At 38.1% G+C, this 26,932-nt stretch overlaps 1 protein-coding gene across 1 annotated transcript; it reads right to left on the bottom strand.

The window, feature by feature from the left end:
• Positions 1-1,348: 1,348 nt before the first annotated feature.
• ACAT1 (acetyl-CoA acetyltransferase 1) lies at positions 1,349-26,932 on the bottom strand. The gene is made up of 12 exons (XM_052652741.1): positions 26,788-26,932; positions 15,175-15,222; positions 12,973-13,090; positions 12,599-12,694; positions 12,294-12,394; positions 8,802-8,945; positions 8,218-8,368; positions 7,163-7,258; positions 5,034-5,147; positions 4,183-4,247; positions 2,280-2,437; positions 1,349-1,779 (listed from the first exon to the last, which is right to left on the bottom strand). The coding sequence occupies exons 1-12, from the start codon at positions 26,857-26,859 to the stop codon at positions 1,659-1,661; spliced, it is 1,284 nt and encodes a 427-aa protein (XP_052508701.1). The 5' UTR covers positions 26,860-26,932; the 3' UTR covers positions 1,349-1,658.

Below are 26,932 nucleotides of genomic sequence, written 5' to 3'. Positions count from 1 at the left end.
AGCCCTTCCAATGAACAGTCAGGGTTGGTTTCCTTTAAGATTGACTAGTTTGATCTCTTTAGTGAAGAGACCTTAATGAAACAAAGCCTTTTAAATCTGTCCAATTGGTAAAAATATTAAGTTTTTATCTTATATTGTAATTACTGCTTTAGAGTACCATTTATTTTTCTTTTTAATAAATACCATTTACTTGTTGGTCCTTTGTCTTTATTTTTCTTTCATTTCCCTCCCTCCCCCCACCCCAGATTTAAGAGAGTTTTGCAGGTGTTTTCCAGATGACTGACTTTTGGATTCAATGTCAGTTATGCTTATCTTCAGTGAAGTATTCTATATTTGTTTTTTTCCCCCCATGTATTTTACCTAGTTCCTGTTATAGTTAAGACAGATACTTATTTGAAAGTACTGAGAAGACAAACATAGTGAATTAAGAACTTGAGCTCTGGAGTAAGACTGCTTGGAACTGAATCCATCTCAGCTACTTACCAGGTGGTTGACCTTGGGAACTCCATTTTACCACTCCATGCCTCAATTTCCTCATTTATATAGGAGAGATAACAATAGTACCTACCCTATTGAATTTTTGTAAGGATTAAGGGAGTTAATACAAATAAGGCCTCTAGGTCAGTACTTAGCACACAATGATGTACAAAAGGGAGCTAGCTGTAACTACTACACAGGTATTTTTGAAAGCAGCCTTTGTCATAGTCCTAGGAACAATTTTTTTCCATATGTTATCTTTTTGTTCCTTCAAAGATAAGGATTCACTGTGAATTACTTGCCATGAGAGATCTGTAATACCACATTTCTGTCCCCTCAATCACCCACTATTGTCAGTATACAGAAGCTTTCCCTTCTCTGAACTATAGCTGAGGTTGGTGTACATAGACCCTGCCTACAATGTGTTTCTTTTTTCTAGATAAGATGCAACTCAGGATACTTATGCTGCATTTTTTTTTTTTTCTGCTTAACAACAGGCATTGTACCATACCGAATATGATAATCTCTTCCCTTCATAAATCCATTCAGTTGAGCAGTTTAGTTTCCACCTTCTTTCCCACTCTCTGTGCTGCTGTAGTAATGAAAACAAAATCCCTAACCTCACCCCCAACAAATTCTGAATGATGAGCTTATGAGAAATTGTACCCACTTCAGACCTGAGCACATGGGTTCCTCTTATTTCTAGCAACACTACACACAATGTCTTTGGCTTCTTGACTAATAACATAAGACATTCCTAGTTTGCACAGAATAACTACTCTCACTTTGAAGAGTCTATTCAATCTAAATGAGTGACAGGTAATATTCACTTAATCTTTAACAATCCTGAGAAATGTAAATTAAGATTTATTCTCTAACATGGAAGCTTCTACTTATAAGTCACTAACATAATCACGCACAATGGTATTTCAAATAATATAGCTTTATAACAAAAATCTGTTCAACATTATAAAAAATGTAAAGAAGAAAAAACTTCTATAATCTCAAAAGGTTTTAGGATTTTATCTTTTTACCTTATTTTTTTAAAACAGTTGAAAATAATCAAAATTTAAATAAATTGTTCTGATACAGGCGGACCCGATTATTTTGACAGAAGTCACCCTGATTACAGCAGCCCTTTCTAGCTACATAGGGTTGTCGCCTTAGACAACAGAAGTCGTCTACAGCTTTTGGATCAGCATGGCAGAAGCACCTCCTCCTCCGTTGCAAATACTGGCAAGACCATATTCTCCTTGCTTCAACGCATGAGCCAAATGGACAACAATTCTGGCTCCAGACATCCTAGGATTAAGAAAGCATTTTGGTACTTTAATGGTTTATAGACTGTGTGAATAACCAAATTAGCCATGACTTATAGCTGAATTTAACTACTTTAACTTGGGAGACTTGTTTCAAGAATGGTTACAGCTCTTTTTGCCACTCTGAGCAGCATGTGGGAGCTTGGTTTCCCAATCAGGGATTGAGCCCACCCACAGCAGTGGAAGTGCAGAGTCTTAAACTCTGGACAGCCAGGGAAGCCCCACAAAAGCCCAAACATAGTCTTGAATCTTAAATTATCTTCTTCAGCATAAAACAACATTAGTTTTCAAGCAACAGGTGTAACAGATCTCTGTGTTCAGAGGGGATCCTATCAGAAATGGTATTTGGCTTATGAAGGATGGGTAGGAAGAAAAAATGGTAAACCAAGAGTAACAGGCGTTATCATGAAGCAGTTTAAATTTAGAGAGAAATACAAAGATAGCCATTAACCTAGCTTTCTTTTTCTTTATGATTTTACCTACCCAATTGGATGTCCAAGAGAAACAGCTCCTCCGTTGATATTCACTTTTTGGGGATCAATCTCTAGCATTTTAATGTTTGCCAGTACGACCAAACTAAAGGCTTCATTTACTTCCCACATAGTAATATCTTCTTTTTTCAAACCTGCATCTTTAAGAACCTAAATTTAAAAAAAATTAAGATTATGTTCAGATAATTAAGTCAAAACTTACTTTATCTTCTCTAAATTCTGCAATTTTCGTTTGTGTCTCCCCTGCTCCCAGCAGTAGAAGTATGGAATCTGACCACTGGATCACCAGGAAATGCCTTAATTTCTCATCTTTGTTTGCATTATCATATTTCCATTTTGAAAAAATGATTCTCTCAACCATTCCATGGATCTTGAACATCCCATGGAAAAGAGCACATAGTCTTTATTTGGGGGCGCAGACTTGACATATACTCTTCAGATCTACTTTGCTGATCATATGTTCCTTAGTTCTAGGTTCTTTATCTGTCAAAGAAACAGGTGTATTGTGTGTGTGTGTATATGCTCAGTCACTCAGTCGTGTCCAACTCTGCGAACCCATGGACTGTAGCCCACCAGACTCCTCTGTCCATGGGATTCTCCAGGCAGGAAAACTGGAATGTGTTGCCATTTCCTACTCCAGGGGATCTTCCCAACCCAGGGATCAAACCTATGACTCTTGTCTCCTGAACTGGCAGGAGGATTCTTTACCACTGCACCACCTGTGAAGCCCTTATCTGTCAAAGAGTTACATTAATCTCTAATAATTTTTCATTGCATCCCCTAGAGTTTCTGCCTTATAAAAGGTGCCATTGGGTTATTTTGGGCACAGTTATTCAGAGCTATTGTGTCTTCATTGTGAATGATTTATTTAAAATCTTATTATGATTTCTTGTTCTGATAGTTCCTCAGCTATTGCAGATGTTATCTTTACAAAATATTGCTAGAGCCCTTTATCTTTAGAACTTTGTTAGTTATGAGCAACAAAAAAATTAACATGAAACTTTCCCTCCTCCTTGCTTTCTTCTAACAGCAGGCTCAGGTAGTTTTTAAGCTGTAGAGCTCAAACAGCTTCCCCTAGTTTCAACAACACGAGATAAAACATGTACCTAAGTGTAGCCACTTTTTTCACTCTCAGAATCTAGCTGAGAAATATTTATCACCCCTCCTTTCCAGTGTGATGCGTTCACTTTCAGAAGCTGTATAACTGTGTTGTTTTCTGAGGTCTGCCACCTGTGGACAGAGCATCATCACTCCCTGTTGTTCCTTATCCTTTGCTATCCTATTCCCCTCTGGTGTTTTTTTCTTTAAATCTGGATGTTACCCCCAGAAGTTCTCTCTCAGGGTGTGGCCGCCTACTTCTGAAAAGGAATATTTGCTGCAGTCTTCTGAAATCCCTTAACCCCTAAACCAATACAACACTCTGTCTTTTCATGTGACCCCTTAGTAACTTCCCAGAGACTCAAACTGACAATTTGGAGTAGAGTTCTTGCCATCTTTAGTTTTACTCTAACACCAGCTACCAGCAGTTCCCCTCTTAGAAGACTGCTCCTTTTAATGAATATCTGCTTTGAATTCTAGAACCCTGGACTCAACATTCCCCTTTCTCTGCCATACCAACTTCCCACTCTGTGGTTACCATTCCTGGTGTGTGAGTTCAGCACAAGGAATTCAATTATACAGTTTTATCTGCTCCACTGAAGATGAAGTTTGTGTGTTGCTCTTTTACTTTTGTTGTTATCCTTGTTGCTTTCATTGTTTTCAGGAGTGAGAATTGAAACTAAGCTACTGCTATGCTTTGGCAGATGAATAACATTTAAAATCTAAAACATGCAACCTTGGTATAGGCAAAACCAGAAATTGGCAGAATGAGATATGATCTATTATTTTGTTCTCACCTTAGGAACAGCATATGCAGGTGCAATTGGAAAATCAATAGGTTCTACAGCAGCATCAGCAAATGCTTTATATAAAAAAAAAAAAAGTCATTAAAATCTTTTTTACAAGTACCCAAAGCTGTATCTAACAACTTATATAATATGCAAAAATTCAAGTTTCCTAATCTTTGTAAAATATTTAAATGTGTTTGTGCCTCTTCTAAGATTCTGTACTTTATAAAATTATACCAATCATCTAAGTCATTGATTTTCACACACAGGAAGTTAGAGGGAATTGCCTCTTGGGACACTGGCATTATCTAGAGATATTTTTGGTTCTTACAACAGGTAGAATGCCACTTATTGTAGTATCTAGTGGGCAGAAGATGCTGCCACTAGATGCTGTTAAAAATCCTACAATGCATAGAACAGGCCCTACAACACAATTATTTTGCTGAGGTTAAGATCTAAACAAAACGGTATCTGTTTAACTCCTTATGAAGAAGGCAAGGCAGACTTTACAGCTACAAATATGCTTAAAGAGACTGAGGAAATGCTGAGACCACATAGTTAATAATAAATGCCAGTACTATTACATTTTTCATACTCCTAAGCTCACATTCTTTTTATTTTAACTGACAATGCCAGAGGAAAACATGTACCTTGTACTCTCCCACACATCATCCAGAAGGAAAAGATTTTTGAAAACTTCCTCTTATATAAATCAAATCATAATGAAAATATTAAAGGAGACTCTATCTCAATTAAAATGTGTACTAAATCATGTCACAAAGTAAGACTCACATATTAAAAATCGCCAACTTCTATATATTACTGAGAAAGAATCTCAGTATCAAGAAGAGTTTTTCTACCTGCTATTCTTGCCAGTGGTTTAACGTTGAGCCTCTTAGCTGCATCTGCAGTCATCAGAACCACAGCAGCTGCTCCATCATTCAGTGTGCTGGCATTGGCAGCTGTTACTGTACCTGAAAGTATCAATGAGCATGACATCAGAACATTCTTTCACACTGAATTCACTTGGGTCAATTTAACAAATTCCTACAGAATACTGCCTGGGTTGCTAGATGCATGAAGATATGGACGGAGATAAGTCCTGCCCTCAGGAAACATATACATAACTAAACGTGTAAGCATATATAACACAGTGAAGGTAAAGTATGTCTTTTTATGTTAGTTCTTTGTGTTTATTCAAAGCTAGCTCAGAATGCATGCATAATGGCACTGGATAGATTCTAGTTTATAATTCATCAAAGATAAGGACCACTTCATGTTTTTGCTAACTCTACGTCTTCCCTTATCCACAACAGAGCAGACACTCATACATTTTGCAAATCAGTGTCAAAATCAGATATTTCTTCTTCTCTACAATCTCTTGAAGTTAAATGAATACTAAAAATCATTAAACTATACATTTTAAACAGGAGAATTTTATGATATACAAATTATATGTCAATTAACCTGTCTCCTTATAAATACCAATGAAGATACTATTATAAATTGCTGCCAAAATTATAAAAATATACTTTGGCAATATAATTTTTTTTTTTGGCCAAGCCATGAGACTTGTGGGATCTTAGTTCCTGATCAGGGATTAAACCCATGTCCCTGGCAGTGGAAGCACAGAGTCCTAACTACTGTACTGAAAATTCCTTATAATATAAACTTGTAAGAAAATTCCTTATAATATTAAAAAAAAAAAAAGACTGATCCACTCCTATAGCTTGCATTGAGAAATTCACTCAGAAAAGGGGGAAAAAGTTATTTCAGAAAACTATCACAGCTATATACAGCTAATTTTAAAAGCAGAAGTGACCTTTTCTCCTCAAAGGATTTAGAACCTTGGGACCCCATTTAGATAAACATTCAACATTTATTTATTGAAGACTAGGAGAATCCTATGGACGAAGGAGCTTGGTATGCTACAGCCCACAGGGTCGCAAAGAGTTGGACATGACTGAGCGATTTCACTTTCACTTTCAGAGATACAACAGTAAAAAAAGAGATATCAGCTTAGTCCTCCAGAGGCTTACAGATATTTAACAAAATATGTAAACTTGACTTTCATATCACAAAAAAACTTTCAAGATGAAATGCAAATGAAAAACTGAATCATATAGTCATTCTACAATCTGTTCCAGAGGCTATATATATTCAATATTAAAGTATTAACTGATACTAACATATATATGGAATTTAGAAAGATGGTAACGATAACCCTGTATGCGAGACAGCAAAAGAGACACATGTATAGAACAGTCTTTTGGACTCTGTGGGAGAGGGAGAGGGTGGGATGATTTGGGAGAATGGCACTGAAACATGTATAATATTATATAAGAAACGAATGGCCAGTCTAGGTTCAATGCAGGGTGCAGGATGCTTGGGGCTGGTGCACTGGGATGACCTGGAGGGATGGTGTGGGGGGGAGGTGGGAGGAGGGTTTGGGATTGGGAACACATGTACACCCGTAGTGGATCATGTTGATGTGTGGCAAAACCAATACAATATTATAAAAAATAATAATAATAAAAAAGTATTAACTGTATATAAAATAGATAACTAATAAGAACCTGCTGTAATACTCTGTAATGACTTAAATGGGAATACAATCTAAAAATGAATATAGATATATATAAACTGATTCACTCTGTTGTACAGCAGAAACTACTATGACACTGTAAATCAACTATACTCCAATAAAAAATAATTTTAAAAAAACTTCAAACACACATACACAAAAACAAAGTATTAATTATTAAACAATTTAAAATATACTTTGGATAAATAAATGTTTTGTTAATTTCATTTGAGCCTAATACACTGAAAATGTTAAATAAGTTCAAGATGTTTTCTAGAATTACTTTTAAAAATCCTTAGGCATAAAAGAAAAAGAAAAAAGAAAAAAAATTCCTTAGGCAGTTCTACAACTAATATGGTATACTGACTCTTTTTTTTTTCATATGCTTCATTTCTTAATACTAACCATTTTCTCTTTGGAAAACCGTCTTCAGCTTTGGAATTTTGCTAAAATCAACACGTTTATATTCTTCATCTTCCTTCACCACTACATCTGGTTTACCTAAAACAAAAATCTTTTAAATTAAGTCATCTTTGCAGTGAAGACAGTAATTACTTGCTCAGTAAGAAACAATGCAAAAGGTGCCTGATAGGCTCTGCTTCCCTTTGTGTGCCCACATAACTTATACTATCCCAAGTAAATTCCACTCAAGAATCTACCATCTGTAATTTGTTAGTGTCTTAAAGAAGAGTTTATTAAGTAGCTTGATGCAATTTCAATCTTCTATTCAGCCACATCCCACTGTCTTCTCTCTTGAGCTCATTCTATGTCACAGACATTCTTCTAACCCCATTGGGTAGATGTCCAATGTAGACACAGGCTGGGTAAGTTTGGTTAAGTTTGGGTCTTCAATCATTCTCATCACAGTAATTATTTCTAGAATGGAAATGTAACCTAAACCAAGTTAACGAGTCTTTACTGTGGATTTATTCTGCTGCAGTTGGTGAGAAGTTATCTTTCCTCTGAGAGCCCTACAGATGGACTCTGGAGATGGAGGCAGCAGTGGAGGAAGCTGAGAGCACAAAAGCAGCAGTGAGAAGCCCAGACAGCATGTCCCAATGGTGCTGCCCATTCTCTTCCAATGCCTGAAGTTCCCGGTGCTGACTGGTTGCTGCCATACATCTTTCAGTTCTGGGACAAACCCCCAACTAGCCTTCTAGTAAATATTCCCTTTTCACTTAATGTGTTCAACAATCTCAGTTATATTAGAAAGAATTCTAATAAATTTATTTCTCAAAAAAAATATGCATAGTGGAATTTGCAATTGAGTTGGAATCAGATATTAAATTGGGTTTAATTATCTCTGAACTAGCAACATTTCCCTTTACTAATTCAGCAGCAGTGTCAGTGTTTTCAGTTGAAATTTAAAAAGTACCAATTTAAAAGTTAAACATAAAAAGTTTAGCAATATGTAAAGTCTATTAAAAATTAAAATCTATTTTGGAACATAATCCTTCAACCTTTTACTGTAATTGTGACAGGAACAACTTCATTTCCAAATCTTCCACCTTCCCATGCTGCTTTACTTCTGGTATAAGAATTAAGAGCATAAGTATCCTGTTCCTCTCGTGCAATATTCAGCTTCTTTGCAGTATTTTCAGCACAGTTGCCCTGATAAAAGTTAGATTTTAAAAAAATCTAAGTAACTCTGAAAAACTTATAAAATATTTGCTTTTTATAACATAAAACCGTGGTTAGCAGTTAAATTTAGTTCTTAAAATATACTTCCTTCTGTACTCAGTAACTCTCTCATTCACATCTCAGCTACTTGAATTAGCCCAGAAGTTGCTATTTTGAGGACTAATAATTAAACAGTTATGGTATCCATTATTAGAAGTCAGAAAATGCACTATGTCAGTGTGAGGCAATTTATTAAAAAATTGAGCCAAACTGATACAATGAGCATAGAAAAACATTTTCCTAAAATGAATGGCTAAATCAACATTTATATCCTTCAGTTTCTGGAAAAAAAAAAACAAAAACATTTTTTAACCAAGCAGTATTATGTATAGATGGCATTTCTCCACTAAAAAGCAATAATTACCATATGAATTTTATTGTAGACATCAGTTAGTCCATCTTTTACAATCAAATCTTCAAGCTTTACCCCACCATACGGTGTTGCTCCTCTGTTCATTACATAGGGGACATTGGACATGCTCTCCATCCCACCTGCCACCATCACGTCCTGCTCAGCAACACATAAAAACCCAGTGTCAATTCAAACGGTACCACTGACTTTTGAACACCATCGTCAGGAACATCAGCCCTCCACACTTTATAATTTAGGTGCAACTTCACAGTTGGCCCTTCTTATCCATGGTTCTAGATCCACAGACTCAACTGTGGTACGTATTTATTGAAAAAAAATGTGCATTAAGTGGACCCAGGCACTTCAAATCTACGTTCATGGGTCAACTATAGTTGCAAATCCCTTGTATCCTTTACACAGCAACAAGGATTCTACACGAACTTTATGAAACATTGCTATACAGTCAATATAAGAAGTACCCTCTTGACGCTGGTAGAAGGAAATGGTCTGAAATGTGTAATGATAATTTAGATCAGAATCAGACAGTAATAGGAATTTTTAATGTAAAACCATCTTCTGAAATTCTTCTAAATCCTTTATTTCACTGACACTGCCAAAAATATAATCTCAGTTCTCAGAAATAATCCTACTTCCTTGATTGTGGTCCTCCTCATCAACTCTTTCCAAACAGCTATAATAACTTTCTAAGTTGGTCATCTGACAGAAAGCCTTTCCTTCCATCCAAGTGTCATCTACTCATCTGAGTCATTCTGGCTAGACTAAGTCTGGTCATTCCACTCCATAAAGGACTCCCCAGCATAGTATATAAGACTCTTTACAATCTGACTTTTCACTCCCTTTCCAGTCTCATGCCTGGATCTACACGAGTGGAGGTCATACAGAATTGTTTAAAGGTCTTCAAACAGACTTCCCTGGTGGTCCAGCAGTTAAGACTCTGCACTTCCACGGTAGGGAGAAAGGACTCAACCCCTGGTTGTGGAAATAAGATCTCACAAGCCTTAAGGCCAAGAAGGGGGAAAAAAAAAAAAAAAAATCAAGATCTTCAAAGATACCATGCTAATTCACACACCTCTGCACTTCTGACCTATTCACCAACAAGAAAAACAGTCATTTCCTTTAAAACTAATCAAGACACAGCCCCTTCAATCCAACAAATCGGTTGTCAGCCACTTTCCCTGACTATCTACTTCTATCCCTTTTTTTTCCCTATCCGTTTTTGGAACAGTCTCCCTTCCTTCTTTCCCAACTACTGTGTATTCCTTTTATTAATAATATTACACAGTATTGTAGCTCTATTTATATGTCAAACTTTTTCACTAAACTAGTGAGGCCTTTCTGGCTCCTCTGAGGCCAGAAACTTTGTCATATCTATTTTTATGTAGTTAGTGCCTGGCATATATAGTAGAAGTATAGTAAATATTAATCAACTAGCCTGTAATTACAGATCTACAAGAGAAAATTCATTTGCATTACAAAGGCTATTTTGAAACAAAGTTTAATATAAAAGATTAATGTAAACATAAAATTAAAACTAACATTATATTCTCACAATCTTTAATCAGGAATAAAGACAAACAGAAATTCCATACCAAAGAAATCTAAATATTTGGGCTATTTTGAAATATGGAGAGTCTCAAATAGTTCTCATATAAGTTTTATTCTGTTATCCTGAAATACTGAGTATTTCTTGGAGATGATGAAAATAAGTGACAGAAAACATTATCAGTTCTACAGTATTAAATAAAATTGATCATTAGATAATATTCAAAATAAGGCAATTCCTAATATTCCTCTAAGTCAGATAATTTTAAAAATACAGATATGAATCAAGAATATTAACTAAAAGCATTTGCTAGAGAACTACAAAAGAATCAACTGAGACAAAATTATCCTTGTCATTCAGTTTTCAAACACATAACAATCTCATGACCATTTTCACCCACTGGTTTGACTAGGGTTTGATTTGGTAACACCTGATGTCAGTGTTACCTTATGTATAAGCAAACAAACTCTCACAACCTTTGGACAATATGTAACTGGTATAACATTTTTATGGAAAGTATTTGCAAATATCCAAATTTTTAAATCTGTGACTCTGAAATTCTCCTCTTAGGAATTTTTCCAAAAGACCTACACATGATAAGATTTTTTTTTTAATGTTTTATTCACCTGTCTCCAGTGAATGTCCGTCCACATGTAATTCCTCAGCTGATGACAGGCAACACTAGGATTTGAAATTAGTCTGGCTTCAGACTTTCTGTTCTTAACCACTACATTATAATGCTTAGTATAGTGAATTAAGAGTTGATTTAAGTATTTATAAGTACACAAAGATACACACATAGGGGTACTCTCTGGAGCATTATTTAAAATAGAGAACTGGAGACAACCTAGATATCCATTCAATAAGGACCCCCAGAATATATTATATACTTGTTCAGTTCAGTAGAATACTATCTCAGGTGCTGATACAGAAAGATCTCCAAGATATTACATGAGGCACAGAATCTAAGCAACTTGCCCAAAGTTTCTCTGCTCTTAGGTTGCAAAACATACAAGAAAGTGATGAATAAATTAAACACTTAAAGCAGGGTAAGAAGAAAGATTTTTCATTTTATAATTTTCTATACCATTTCAGTTTTTAGCATATGTATTAGGCATCACTCTTTTATTCCCCCTCTTTGCCTTGCCTTACAACTGGAAACAAAGCAAGGGAGGAGTAATAGCAAGGGTATGCAAAACTGTGATTCTTATATATATATATATATATATATATATATATAAGAAATAATCTGCAAACACCTCACAACTGGTTTTTATCTTGGTGTATTATGCCCTGATAGGCCAGAATGCACTACACAGGGATAGGGACACCTGTTTTCTAATTTAAGCCCTGTAACTATGTTTGTAGTCATCTCAATCTCTTTCTTCAACTAAAAAAACGGCTTGGATCTGATCAACTCTTAGTTCTATCAGTCCAGGTCTAGTCTCCTAACGCAACATATCATTTGCTGAGCAGCCTGTCTCTTGCCCAGTCTCAAGCAAAATCAAAAATCATCAAGGCCAATAGAAAGCTGCCCAGTTTTACAGCCAAACCTGGACATGAGGCACTACAAATCAGTCATCAATTCTGGGCTCAATCAATGATTTGATCCCCAGGGTCAGCACCTTATTCTCATTTATAATGAAAGCCCTTCTCAATCTAGCGAATGTAACATTTATGTTAGAATCTCTAAGTGAAAGGGGCACTAAAACATCCTAGCTGGAAACTACTTTTAATAAAAGACACTTCAGCTATCATTCTAACCTCTACTTCAAGTGGAACTGGCAAATCCAAACACTCCTCACTGTCTGAAACAACACAGCAACTGCACTTACTTGAAAGAATTTCACTTCTGAAGTATGAATACGTTTAGGTTTTTAGTGTTTTCTTAGCACTGCATATTATTTTAATTATAAAGTGGAAAAGAAGGTATTTCTTACCTGATGTCCACACATAAGATTCTGAGAGGCCATCATGATAGCTTTCATTCCTGAGGCACAAACTTTGTTTATAGTGGTACATGGAGTAGAAATAGGTAAGCCTAAAACCAATATAAACATACTTTTGAAAAACAGATTCTTTTTAAATACAACTGTAATAAAATAGAGCACGGTCAACCATAATCTGAAACATTTCTTTGGTGAATATCAGTCTATTATGCATTTATAATCTATTTAAGCTGAAACGACCTCCATTTCGCCATGTCAAACATTCACGTATAAATGCAAAAATGTATTCCTAGTACCTGCACCCAGTACTGCTTGCCTTGTAGGGGCCTGTCCTTCACCTCCTTGTAGAACATTCCCCATGTATGCTTCTTTCACTTCTTCTTTTGGAATCCCTTTTTAAAAAAAATCAAGAAACATTTCCATATTTTATTCAACTCAATAATTAGTAATTACCTAGTAAAGTACATGATGACATTATGTAGCAGGAATGGTTTTTGTCAGTTTTGAGTTTTATTACTAACACTGTAGTCCAAGGACTTCTTTTCAAGAGAATTCAAAAATGCATTCATTAATTCATTTCTAAGTGTTCTGTATATAGTTAAGTGCAAAATAAACACTTGCTCCAATGAATCACTATCCCCTCAACACAAAAAGTAAAGCAACTACTGACCTGCCTTTTCAATGGCTCCCTGAATTGCAATGGAACCAAGTTTAGTGGCTGCCAGAGAGGAAAGACTGCCTAGAAAGGACCCAATGGGTGTTCTTGTAGCACTTACTATGACCACTTCCTGGCAAGACAGAAGATGGTAGAAACTGTTACATTTAAATATTTTATCAATATCATCTTTCATAAATAAACATGATTCATAGATACATTATTCAAGAAACAGACTTTTTATGAGTGTCTAATTATTCATCAAAGATGAAAATAATCTCAGTATTTGAACACTAAAACCAGTATAATGCTAGTACTTTATGACTTAAAACCTAATAGAAAACTAAGACAAACCAGTACTAAAACAGGCATAGACCAGAAGCTTAAGTTTCAACTCTATTCCTTAGTCAAAATTTAAGAAATGAATACTTTACCCTTGTTAACTGCGTAATAAACAATCCTAATTAATGGGCTTCCTCTAGGCTAGGAATTAAGAACCTACATGCTAGTAGGGGCAACACCACTTAATTGGGACACAGCCACGATCTGTTATTTGGCTGCACTGGGTCTTTGCTGCTGCACACAGGCCTGCTCTAATTGTGGTGAATGGGGCATGCCCTCGAGTTGCAGAGCTGGGGTTCCCACTGCAGTGGCTTCTCTTGTTGCAGAACATGCACTCTTGTGCATGCGAGCTTCAGTAGTTCTGGCACGTGGGCTCGGTTGCCCCACGGCATGTGGAATCTTCCCCGACCAGGGATCAAACCCTTGTCCCCTGCATTGGCAGGTGGATTCTTAACCACTGGATGACCAGAGAAGTCTCACAGCCATAGTTTAACTTCTTAAACTATTAATAAAACAACATAAAATTGAAGACAAAAATAGATAAAAGCTCTCTTAAACACTGCAGAACACTATTTTAACAATTCTCTCCTTACACTTGCTTTCCGCTTTCTCTTAAATACATACATACATACATAATTTATCATAGAAAATAAGAGAACCATTTTCTCATTCTGGTTGGAGGCTATTACTAAGTCTTTTTAGGAATCCCTATGAAACAGAGAGGACTCCTCAGAAAGCATTAGGTGACCAAGTAATGGTTCTTCTTGTCTAATCTCCAGCTCATTCAGCATCTTTCTTCTAGTATCTTCCATGTGGCCTCTGCAATGTACCAGTACAATATACTAGGGGTCCCCCGAGAGTAAAGGAATAACACTGCTTAATTTTACAGAAGGCTGTTTACAGTAGACAGTAATCAAGGAAGAAGCAGAAGTTATGCAGGGCACTAGATCTAAAAAATTTTAAGGTGATAAGGGAGTTTGACTTAATGTTTCAGTAATTAACTATCAAGTTGACACTCACCTATACGTGCAGTAAGAATATGTAGTTTTTAATTGACTACATTTTCTTACACTGTTGGTGGGAATGCACACTAGTACAGCCACTATGGAGAACAGTGTGGAGATTCCTTAAAAAATTGCAAATAGAACTGCCATATGACCCAGCAATCCCACTGCTGGGCATACACACTGAGGAAACCAGAATTGAAAGAGACACGTGTACCCCAATGTTCATCACAGCACTGTTTATAATAGCCAGGACATGGAAACAACCTAGATGTCCATCAGCAGATGAATGGATAAGAAAGCAGTGGTACATATACACAATGGAGTATTACTCAGCCATTAAAAAGAATACATTTGAATCAGTTCTAATGAGGTGGATGAAACTGGAACCGATTATACAGAGTGAAGTAAGCCAGAAAGAAAAACACCAATACAGTATACTAACACATACATATGGAATTTAGAAAGATGGCAATGCTGACCCTGTATGCAAGACAGCAAAAGAGACACAGATGTGTAGAGCGGACTTTTGGACTCTGAGGGAGAGGGAGAGGGTGGGATGATTTGGGAGAATGGCACTGAAACATCTATACTATCATGTAAGAATCGAATCGCCAGTCTATGTCCGATGCAGGATACAACATGCTTGGGGCTGGTGCACGGGGATGACCCAGAGAGATGTTATGGGGAGAGAGGTGAGAGGGGGGTTCATGTTTGGGAACACATGTACACCCGTGGTGGATTCAAGTCAATGTATGGCAAAACCAATACAGTATTGTAAAGTAAAATGAAGTAAAAATAAAAATTATAAATTATAAATAATAAATAATAAATAGATAAACAAATGAAGCACATTTAAATTTATACTTACGTTCAAAGTGGGTTTTGATACATAACTTCGCTCCGCATACCTTATTTCCTGTAATATAAATATCTGTTATGATATAGAAAGTATTAATCTATATTAGTTTATATTTCTCAGCAATGGGATTATGGTAATTTCTTTTTTTATGCATTATGCTTTTATTTCTAAATTTTCCAGTCAGCATATATTACTGTTGAAATTTAAATATTACTACTTTTGCAATACTCTCACCTGATTAACTATTCATTAGAAATGTATGTTTTAACTTCTGATAAGTTTATCATCTTAAAGTTTCTAATCCTTTTTAAGTATAAACTTTATAAAATGTAATTTTAAATTAAATCTGAGTTCTAAATTAAGTAAGCCCAAATTGGACTACTGCTTATATAACCTACTTATACTAAAGGATTTGAGTATATTATCTGTGACCCCACTTTGAATTAAAAGTTTCTACTTGTAGTAAACATGCCAGTCATTGTCTTCCCAAATACACCCCTTACTCAGAGAGTCTGGGAGGGACAGCCCTAAGTACCTACAAGGTGATTCCCATCCTCCTCCCTCTGGCCAGAGCTGATGGACCAAAAATGGAATGAACTATGCCCCATTTCAAAAATGGAATGAAGTAAGCTAGCACTCTGAAAAACCTGGTCATCTGGATGATGGGCACTGGAAGTGAAAGGGCCAAGGGGCTAGAGTTAGTCAGCAATGCCACGTAAAAGCAGAGGTTACAGCAAAGAGAAAAGCCATGAGTAAGCAGAGAAGCAAGGGAATGTAACATACACACTCAGAAAGGAAGGAAAGACCATGGCATACTACAAGAGACGAAACAAGGTAACCTAGTTAATGATCTTCTAGATAGCCCTCCACACCAAGGCCAGCTTCACTTTATTTCCTAACTTTGGATGTCCAAGAGCTTACCTAGCATAGATCTTCACATCAGCGGCTTTCTACTTAGCTAGTGTGGATATTTTTCCTTGCAATCAAAGAGCCTTTTCTAAACCACTTTTAAGTTTCTGGTTCTGTTTAACTGAAGTTCCCTGGGTCTCTCCACTTTGCCCTGGATCCTATTTCAGTTGCTTTTTCAAAGGTGCCACATCTTCAGTTAACTGTTACCTCTTCCATCATTCATCTCCTTTACCCCTTGACCATTCTGCAAGCATGAAAACAGGCTCTGGCTTCTCCCAATTAAAAGAATCAAAGACAAACAAACTTCTCTTAACCCAGAGTCCCACTGAGCTTTCACTCCACTTCTTAGCTCCTCCATACAAGAGAAGTTCTCCAAGTTACCGAGAATTTGTCTCCTGTCATCACCTCCTGTTTACTATTCAAACCACTCCATCTGGCTTGTATCTATCCTACTGTTGGCTTTAAGCAAGGTTAACAATATCTGGATAGCAAAATCCAATAAAGACCTCGCTATGTTCATCTCATCTTCTTGGCAACCTGGGACTCACTTTTCTATTTTGGGACACACCCACAGTGGTTAAGAGCCTGTGTCTACCAGCTGAGTTTTCCTTTTTTTTTTTTTTTAATTGGTAGAAAATTACTTAAAGCTATGTGTTGGTTTGGAGAAGGCAATGACACCTCACTCCAGTACTCTTGCCTGGAAAATCCCATGGACGGAGGAGCCTGGTAGGCTGTAGTTCATGGGGTCACTAAGAGTCGGGAGACGCCTGAGCGACTTTCCTTTCACTTTTCACTTTCATGCATTGGAGAAGGAAATGGCAACCCACTCCAGTGTTCTTGCCTGGAGAATCCCAGAGACGGGGGAGCCTGGTGGGCTGCCGTCTACGGGGTCGCACAGAGTCGGACACAACTGAAGCGACTTAGCAGCAGCAGCAGCAGCAGCAGCATGTGTTGGTTACTGTCATATAACAATGCAAATCAGTCACAATTACATATATCTGAGTGAGTCTCTTGAGTCTCCCTCACTTCAGTCACTCAGTTATGTCTGACTCTTCGTGATGCCACAGACTATAACACACCAGGCTTCCCTGTCCATCACCAACTCCTGGAGCTTGCTTAAACTCATGTCCATCGAGTAGGTGATGCCATCCAACCATCTCATCCTCTGTTGTCCCCTTCTCCTTCTCCTTTCAATCTTTTAAAGCGTCAGGGTCTTTTCCAATGAGTCAGTTCTTCGCATCAGGTGGCCAAAGTAATGAAGTTTTAGATTCAGGATCAGTCTTTCCAATGAATATTCAGGACTGATTTCCTTTAGGATTGACTGGTTGGATCTCCTTGCAGTCCAAGGGACTTTCAAGAGTCTTCTCCAACAACACAGCTCAAAAGCATCAATTCTTCAACATTCAGCTTTCTTTATACTCCAACTCTCACATCCATAAATGACTACTGGAAAAACCATAGCTTTGACTAGACAGATCTTTGTCAGCAAAGTAATGTCTCTGCTTTTAAATATGCTGGCTAGATTTGTCATAGCTTTTCTTCCAAGGAGCAAGAGTGTTTTAGTTTCATGGCTGCAGTCACCATCTGCAGTGATTTTGGAGCTCAAGAAAATAAAAGTCTGTCACTGTTTCCATTGTTTCCCCATCTATTTGCCATGAAGTGATGGGACAGGATGCCATGATCTTAGTTTTCTGAATGATGAGTTTTAAGCCAGCTTTTTCACTTTCCTCTTCCACTTTCATCAAAAGGCTCTTCAGTTCCTCTTCACTTTCTGCCATAAGGGTGGTGCCATCTGTGTATCTGAGGTTATTGATATTTCTCCTGGCAACCTTGACTCCAGCTTGTGCTTCATCCAGCCCGGCATTTCGCATGATGTACTCTACCTATAAGTTAAAAGAGCAGGGTGACAGTATAAAGCCTTGATGTACTCCTTTCCCAATTTGGAACCAGTCCATTGTTCCATGTCCAGTTATAACTGTTGCTTCTTGACCTGCATACAGATTTCTCAGGAGGCAGGTGAGGTGGCCTGGTATTTCCATCTCTTGAAGAATTTTCCACAGTTTGTTGTGATCTACATAATCAAAGGCTTTGGCATAGTCAATAAAGCAGAAGTAGACGTGTTTCTGGAATTCTCTTGCTTTTTCTATGATCCAATGGATGTTGGCAATTTGATCTCTGGTTCTTCTGCCTTTTCTAAATCCAGTCTGAACATCTGGAATTTTTCAGTTCACGTACTGTTGAAGTCTATCTTGGATATTTTTGAGCATGACTTTGCCATCATGTGAGATGAGTGCAATGTTTGAACATTCTTTGGCATTCCCCTTCTTTGGGACTGGAATGAAAACTGACCTTTTCCAGTCCTGTGGCCACTGCTGAGTTTTCCAAATTTGCTGGCACATTGAGTGCAGCACTTTAACAGCATCATCTTTTAGGATTTGAAATAGCTCAGCTGGAATTCCATCACCTCCATTAGCTTTGTTCCTAGTGATGTTCCCTCCCTTGAGTCTCCCTCCCCTCCCCTTATCCCATCCTTCAACAGACTGAGAAACTGAGTATTCTTGAGTGTTGACTTCAGTTTTCTAAAATACTCTGCACAAATAGTTGTGAAAATGAAATGAGGTAATGTGTATAAACCATTATCCAAACCCTTTTTCTTGGCTTCCATCTTAACACAATCTTGTGGTCCACCTCTTATTTCTCTAGTTATTTTTCTCAGCCTCCCTATCATTCCCTTTCCAACCTCTAACTGCTGTAATGTCCCAGGGCTTTGTTCCAGGCCCCTTTTAATTTTCAAACTTCACTGTCTCCATAATCATATCTAGCCCCACAGCTTTAAACAGCAATTATGTCCTGATGATTTCCGACTTTCTATCTCTAGCCTTCACCACTCAATTGCCCTCCAGACTCATATATCCAAGTGCCAACCTGACTAGCCTGATTTTGCTGTCCAACACATGGCTCTCAATTGCCAAGCTAGAACACTAGTTTCTTTCCAGTATTTCCCACCTCAGGACATCACATCACAATCTGCCCAGGAGCTAAGCCAAAAATCTCAGGACTCACTGGCCATCTTTGCCTAATACCCAGAGCTATTCTATCACAGGTATTGTCAATACTGTGTCTAAAATATACCTAAATTTTTCTACTCTACTTCATCTGCACAGCCACCATTTTTTGCCACTGTAACAGCCTCTACTTCATTTCCTGCATCCCCAACTTCCCTTCTTCAGTGCATCTAGTTTTTAAAACGTAAATCAGGGGGTTTCCTAGAGGTCCAATGGCTAGAATTTGGCACTTTCACTGCTGTGGCTCAGGTTCAATCCTTGATCAAGGAATGGAGATCCCAAGGGAACTAAGATCCCATAAGCTGCATGGTACAGATCAAAAAACAAAATCAACACACACACACATACACGCACGCAAAACATAAATCAGATTGTATCATTCCCCTCATTAAAATCCTGTGATGGCTTTCCACTGCTCTTGGAATGATATCCAAAGTTTATCTCTTACCCTACAAGCTCCTGGCTCTTGGAACTGGAGCTCCTGATGAGCTGGATGGTATGACCTGGCTCCTGATTTTATTTCCTGCCGGGAGCCAGCGTGAGGAATCCCACCCGTGACAAGGTCACGTGGCAGAGATCTCATGGGCAAGGCGAGTCAAATCTCAGGGCTTCCCCCTGGTATTTCTTGAGCATGTGCCCCAAAAAACCAAAGTCTGCCGGCCTTTGTACTCTGCTTTTCCACTCTTCTGACACACTCTGGAAAAAGTCAGCTCAGGGCTTTAGTCTTCTGCATTTGAAAGGGTGTTTCAATCCAAAAACCCCTCTGATGGCTTTCTAGCCTGCGTGCAGGACTCGTACAGCTGCGCATGTGATTGTTTGAGGCCTCCCGACTGTGGGAGGCACAGGAAGCTTAAAACATCCTAAGAATGTAGAGGCTTACGAGGAGTCAAAATCATTAGAATAGGACTGATTAAAGGTTTCATTTGTTGAGCCAATACCTGCTGCCAAATTTTCGTATCTTTTATTTGTAGATATAGTTGGTATATAGAAAAACAGGTAGTAGACCTGGTATTACATTAGATCTTTGAGTTAAGTACTGTCTTTGTTATAACCCACTGCACCTTTGTTCTACAGGAATGTAACTTTATTTAGTACTTTGAGGGTGATGCAGAGTAAAGAAAAAACACTTCTAGGGAAAAGTAGTTTTCTGGTTGATAGACAATTATCCAGGAAGAGAGCCATAAAAATGTTAACAGGCCTCTTGGCCAGAAGATAATGTAAACCACCTGAGACCTTTTGTATATGGGAGGGTATGTAAAAAGAAAGCCTGGTCTCAATGAGGGTCAGGACTGCTGCCCTGAAAAGACTTTTGAGAGTCCCTTGAACTTCAAGGAGATCAATCCTGTCAATCCTAAAGGGAATCAGTCCTGAACACTCACTGGAAGGACTGATGCTGAAGCTGAAGCTCCAATACTCTCGACACCTAATGTGAAGAACTGACTCATTGGAAAAGACCCTGATTCCAGGAAAGACTGAAAGCAGGAGGAGAAAGGGACAACAGAGGATGAGATGGTTGGATGGCAGCACTGACTCGATGGACATGAGTTTGAGCAGGCTCTGGGAGTTGGTGATGGACAGGGAAGCCAGGCGTGCACATTCCATGGTGCTGCAGAGTCAGACATGACTGAACTGAACAGGATCGTGTGCTATGTGAGCTTAGTCACTCAGTCACGTCTGACACTTTGTGACCCTATGGGCTGCAGCCCACCAGGCTCCTTTGTCCATGGGGATTCTCCAGGCAAAAATACTGGAGTGGGTTGCCATGCCCTCTTCCAGGGAGTTTTCCCTACCCAGGGATAGAACCCAGGTCTTGCATAAAGAACCTGCAGGCAGATTCTTTACTGACTGAGCCACCTGAGAAGTCCTATGTATGTAGGATCATACACATCAATAATTACCTTAAGTGTAAATGGATTAAATGCACCAACCAAAAGACATAGTTGGGTGGATAAAAAAAATAAGACCCATATATATGCTGTCTACAAGAGACCCACCTCAAACCTATGGACACTTTCAGACTGAAAGTAAGGGGTTGGGAGAAGGTATTTCATGCAAATGGAAATCATAAGAAGGCTAGAGCAGCAACATTCATATCCAACAAAATAGACTTTCAAACAAAGACTGCTATAAGAGACAAAGAAGGACAGTACATAATGATCAAGGGTTCAATCTAAGAATAAGATATAACAATTATAAATATATAAGCACCCAACATAGGAGCACCCCAATATGTAAGGCAAATACAAACAAACATAAAGGCACAAACTGACAGTAACATGATAATGGAGTGGATTTTAATACCCCAATTTCGTCAATGGACAGATGATCCAAACAGAAAATCAATAAGGAAATTCAGGCCTTAATTGACACTTTAGATGAATTAGACTTAATTGATATTTAGAGAGCATTCCATGCAAAACCAGCAGACTACTCATTCTTCTCAAGTGCACAAGGAACATTCTCAAGGATTGACCACATGCTGGGCCACAAGGCAAGCCTTAGTAAATTGAAGAAAACTGAAATCATATCAAGCATCTTTTCTGATCACAACAACACTATGAGATTAAAAATAAACAAGGAAAAAAACTCTAAGAAACACAAACACTTGGTGGCTAAACAGTATTCTACTAAACAACCACTGGATCACTGAAGAAATCAAAGAAGAAGAAGAAAAACAAAAAAATCTAGAGACAAATGAAAATGAAAGCACAATGGTCCAAAATTTATGGGATGCAGCTAAAGCAGTTCTAAGAGGGAAGTTCAGAGCAATAAAATCTTACCACAAGAAACAAGATAAATATCAACTAAACAATCTAACCTTATACCTAAAACAACTAGAGAAAGAAGAACAAACAAAAAGTTAGTAGAGAGAAGGAAATCATAAAGATCAGAGAAGAATTAAATGAAATAGAGACAAAGAAAACAATCTCAGAGATCAATAAAGCTAAAAGCTGGTTCTTTGAAAAGATAAAGAAAATTTATAAACCATTAGCCAGACTCATCCAAAAAAAAGGGAGAGGACTCAAATCAGTAAAATTGAAAATGAAGCTACAGCTGACTCCACAGAAATACCAAGGGTCATAAGGGACCACTATGAACACTGTATGCCAATAAAACCGACACGTGGAAGAAATGGACAAATTCTTAGAAAGGTACAGTCTCCCTAGGATGAACCAGGAAGAAACAGAAAATATAAACAGGCCAATCAGAAGCACTAAAATTGAAACAAACAATGATTAAAAACCTCCCAACAAACAAAAGTCTAGGACCCTACAGCTTGACAGGTGAATTTTTATCAAATATTTAGAGAAGAGTTAACACCTATCCTTCTGAAACTGTTCCAAAAAGTTGCAGGGAAGGAAAACTTCCAAACTCATTTTATGAGGCCACCATCCCCCCAAAACCAGACAAAGATACCACAAAAAAGAAATTTACAGGACAGGATCACTGATGAACATAGATTCCAAAATCCTCAACAAAATACTAACAATTCATATCCAAAAATACATTAAAAAGATCATACACCATGATCAGAGATCATGATCTCTGGTATCCATCCAAGAGATGTAAGGATTTTTCAACATCCCCAAATCAATAAATGTGATACACCACATCAACAAATTGAAGAATGAAAATGATATGATCATTCAGTAGATGCAGAAAAAGTTTCTGATAAAATTCATCACCCATTTATGATAAAAACTCTCCAGAAAGTGGGCATAAAGGCTATATCCCTCAACATAATAAAGGCCAGACATGACAAATCTACAGCTAGCATCATCCTCAGTGGTGAAAAGCTGAACACATTCCCTCTAAGACTAAGAACAAGATAAACATGAAAAGGACCATTTTTATTCAACATCATTTTGGACATCCTAGCTAGAGCAATCAGAGAAGAAAAAGAGGTAAAGGGAATCCAAACTGGAAAATAAGTTAATCTGTCACTGCGTGCAGATGACAGAATACTATACACAGAAGACCCTAAAGAAGCCACCAGAAAACTACTATAACTCATCAATGAATTTGGTAATTGGAGGTTACAAAATTAATACACAGAAAACCATTGCATTTCTATACACTAACAACAAAAGATCAGAAAGAGAAATTCAAGAAGAATTCCATTTACCATTGCATCAAAAAGAATAAAATACCTAGGAATAAAGCTACCTAAGGAGACAAAAGACCTGTACTCTGAAAACTATATGATGCTGATGAAAGAAATTAAAGAAGATATACACAGATGGAAATATATACCTTTTTAGTGGATTGGAAAAATCAATACTGTCAAAATGACTAATGCCCAAGGCAATCTACAGCTTCAATGAAACCCCTAACAAATTACCAATGACATTTTTCACAGAACTAGAAAAAAAAGTCTCACAATTTGTATGGAGACATAAAAGACCCCAAATAGAGCAATGTTGAAAAAGAAAAAGGGAGCTGGAGGACTCAGACTCCTAACTTCAGACTGTACTGCAAAGCTACAAGTCATCAAAACAGTATGGCAGTGGCATAAAAATAGAAATATAGCTCAATGGAATAGGATAGAAAACCCAGAAATAAGCCCATGCATCTATGGTCAATTTATCTATGACAAAGCCAATTCTACACAATGTTGGAAAGAATCTCATCAACAAATGATGCTGGGAAAACTGGACAGTCACATGTAAAAAAATGAAATTAGATCATTCCTTAACTCCAAATACAAAAATAAGCTCAAAATGGATTGAGACCTAAATGTGAGACTGGACACTGTAAAACCCCTAGAGGAAAACATAGGCAGACTGTCTGATATAACTCACAGCAACATCTTTTTTGATGCATCTCCCATAATAATGGGGGAAAAAAAGCAAAAATAAACAAATGGGACCTACTTAAACTCAAAAGCTTTTGCACAGCAAAGGAAACAATAAACAAAATGAAAATACAACCCACAGACTGGGCGAAAAGTGCAAGTGACGTGACCTTTAAGGGATTAGTCTCCAAAATTTACAAACAGCCTAGGACGCTTAAAAATAGCATAAAAAAACATAACCCACTCAAAAAATTGGAGACAACCTGAATAAACATTTATCCAAAGAGGACAAAAAGATAGGCACATGAAAAGATGTCTAACGTTGCTAGTTATTAGAGAAATGCAAATCAATACTACAATGAGATATCACTTCACACAAGTCAAAATGGCTATCATCAAAAAATCCACAAACAACAAATGCTGGAAAGGTTATGGAGAGAAGGGACTCCTCCTTCCACTGTTGGTGAGAATGTAAATTGGTACAGCCACTATGGAGAACAGTATGGAGGTTCCTTAAACAACTAAAGATAGAACTACCATATGCCCCTCCAATTCCACTCCTGGAATTGATGATCCAAAAAGATACACGTATCCCAATGTTCATTGAAGCACTGTTTACAATAGCCAAGACACGGAAGAAGCCTAAAGGCCTGTCAACAAAGGAAGAGATAAAGAAGATGTGGCACATATATACAATGGAATATCACTCAGCCACTAAAAAGAATGAAATAATGCCATTTGCAGCAACATGGATGGACCTAAAAGTAAGTCAGAGAAGGAGAAATATCATATGGCATCCCTTATACATGGAATCTAAAAAAAAAACAAAACTATACAAATGAAGTGACTTACAAAACAGAAAGAGACTCAGAGACTTAGAAAATAACTTATAGTTCTGTGGGGAGGGCAGGAGAACACAGATAGGGACTTTGGGAAGGTCACGTACATACTGCTATATTTTAAATGGATAACCAACAAAGACCTATTGCGTAGTACATGGAACTCTGCTCAATGTTATGTGCCAGTCTGGATGGAGTGGGCTTTGGGTGAGAATGGATACACCTCTATGCAATGCTGAGTTCCTTCGCTCTTCACGTGAAACTACCGCAACATTGTTAACTGGCTATACCTCAATACAAAATAAAAAGCTTAAGGTTAAAAAAAAAGAAAATTAACTCGGTTCAAAACAGCAAGACAGGAGTTTCAAGGAGGGAATAATCAACAGTGTCAAGAATACTGGAGTGGGTTGCCATTTCCTTCTCCAGGGGATCGTCCTGACCCAGGGATTGAACACCACGTCTCCTGCATTGCAGGCAGATTCTTTAGGGACTGAACTACCAGGGAAGCCCCACAGAGTTACCAGGGAAGCCCCATTAACACTGTCAAATATTGTAAAAAGAAAGGTCAAGAAGAAGAAACACAGGAAATGAAATGCACTGGTATCCTTCAGTTGAGTAGTATAGAAATCTAACTGCAGAGGTTTAAAGGGAAATGGATGTACACAAGAGTGACAAGGAGGACTACTCTTTTGACCATAAGAAAAAAGCAATTCCAGTTGGAAAGCAAAAAACTCTGATTAAGTCCATAAAAGTTTGTTGCCGATTAAGGGAGATCTGTGTGTTTTCGAAGGCAAACGAGAAAAAGCCAATTAATAGGTTAGAGATTACCTTTCATTCCACAAAATGGCACGGAATACTGAAAATCCTGTTAAAACAAACTATCTCCATGCTTCAGTACATGACCACTTAAGTAACAAATGAACACCACAACTCACACTCTATATAATCTTCATTTTTCTCATCAGCAACATTTGTGTTTGATTTTGAGCTGTTAATTAAACTGAATTAAGAAGGTTCCGCACTTCGTTTGTTTTGTTTTTTTACAAACTTACGTACCTATTTTCACCTAATTCACCTAGTAAACTCTGGTTTGAAAATCAAGATATGCTGACTTCTATTATCTCAGTCACCCAGGATTAATTTTAGACTTTTCCTTTTCCCTTGGTTCTCCATTCTCACTCTGCATTTGACAAGTTCTATATTCATTCTTTCACAATCTCTTGCGATTTCCCCCCACTTCAATCGTCCTAGACCTCTAACTACGACAATAACAAAAATATAAACGGTCCTCATTGACTTAAGTCAAACTCAAACTCTTAACAATAGAACTAGATTTCAAACTTTACTGCTCCAACCGAACTAGAAAAGTCACGCCTCACAACCACACCCTGAAATTCTAGACCTACTCCTTGGCTTTTGCCAGACCCTAAACCTGTGATGCGAGCTAGCTTGCTCTGATGGATGGAAAATAGTAGATTCTTCCAAGGCTGTCGCTCCTGTGTTTCCTAAGCACAACAAGCCAGAACAGAAACAAGGCTTTGGACGCCCTTGGTACGTAAGCGCTACGCATCAAGAAACCGAGAAGCTATTTATTTTCCCTAATAGGTCTGAAGTTGCTCCGAGTTGACACATCGATTTATTATCACTCTGTAAACCCAAAATGACTACCTACGGCATCAAATTAAAACCTCTTGACAGTAACGTTCACAGATATGTTTCCAAAAACAGCTGGGAAGCAGTTTTACCGGACTTCGCTACCCGTCAGGCAAGGTCGAGACCAAGTCCCGGACCTTTCTGCGCGTCAAAACACCTGCACGCTTTGACACTAAAAAGCAACGTCTACACTCCGACAGGGCCGCGGCGAATGGAAGCGCTGCCTAGGAGCCTGCGCTTCAGGACGCGAGCGCAGGGTTCGGGGCGGGGGCGGAGGTCTTCCGGAGGCCGGCCCTGAGGGCTCTTTCCGGCCGCGCGCCCGCAGCCAAGGCCTCACGAAGCGAGTCCCAGCCCCTCTCACCTGCACCCGCCTCTGAAGCAGGAGGCCGCGCCCGCGCGCGCCGCGCCGCAGAAGAGCCGCTAACACAGGCATGACCTCCGCCTTCTGTCTCCGGCTTAGAAGGGCAGGCAGGCGCGGCGCGGCGCGACCCCGACTCAGCTCCTTC

The sequence above is a fragment of the Budorcas taxicolor genome, chromosome 15 (assembly GCF_023091745.1).
Source record: "Budorcas taxicolor isolate Tak-1 chromosome 15, Takin1.1, whole genome shotgun sequence".
NCBI lineage: Eukaryota > Metazoa > Chordata > Mammalia > Artiodactyla > Bovidae > Budorcas > Budorcas taxicolor.
Note: the sequence above shows the minus strand (reverse complement) of the source record. Positions and strands in the feature narration are given on the sequence as shown.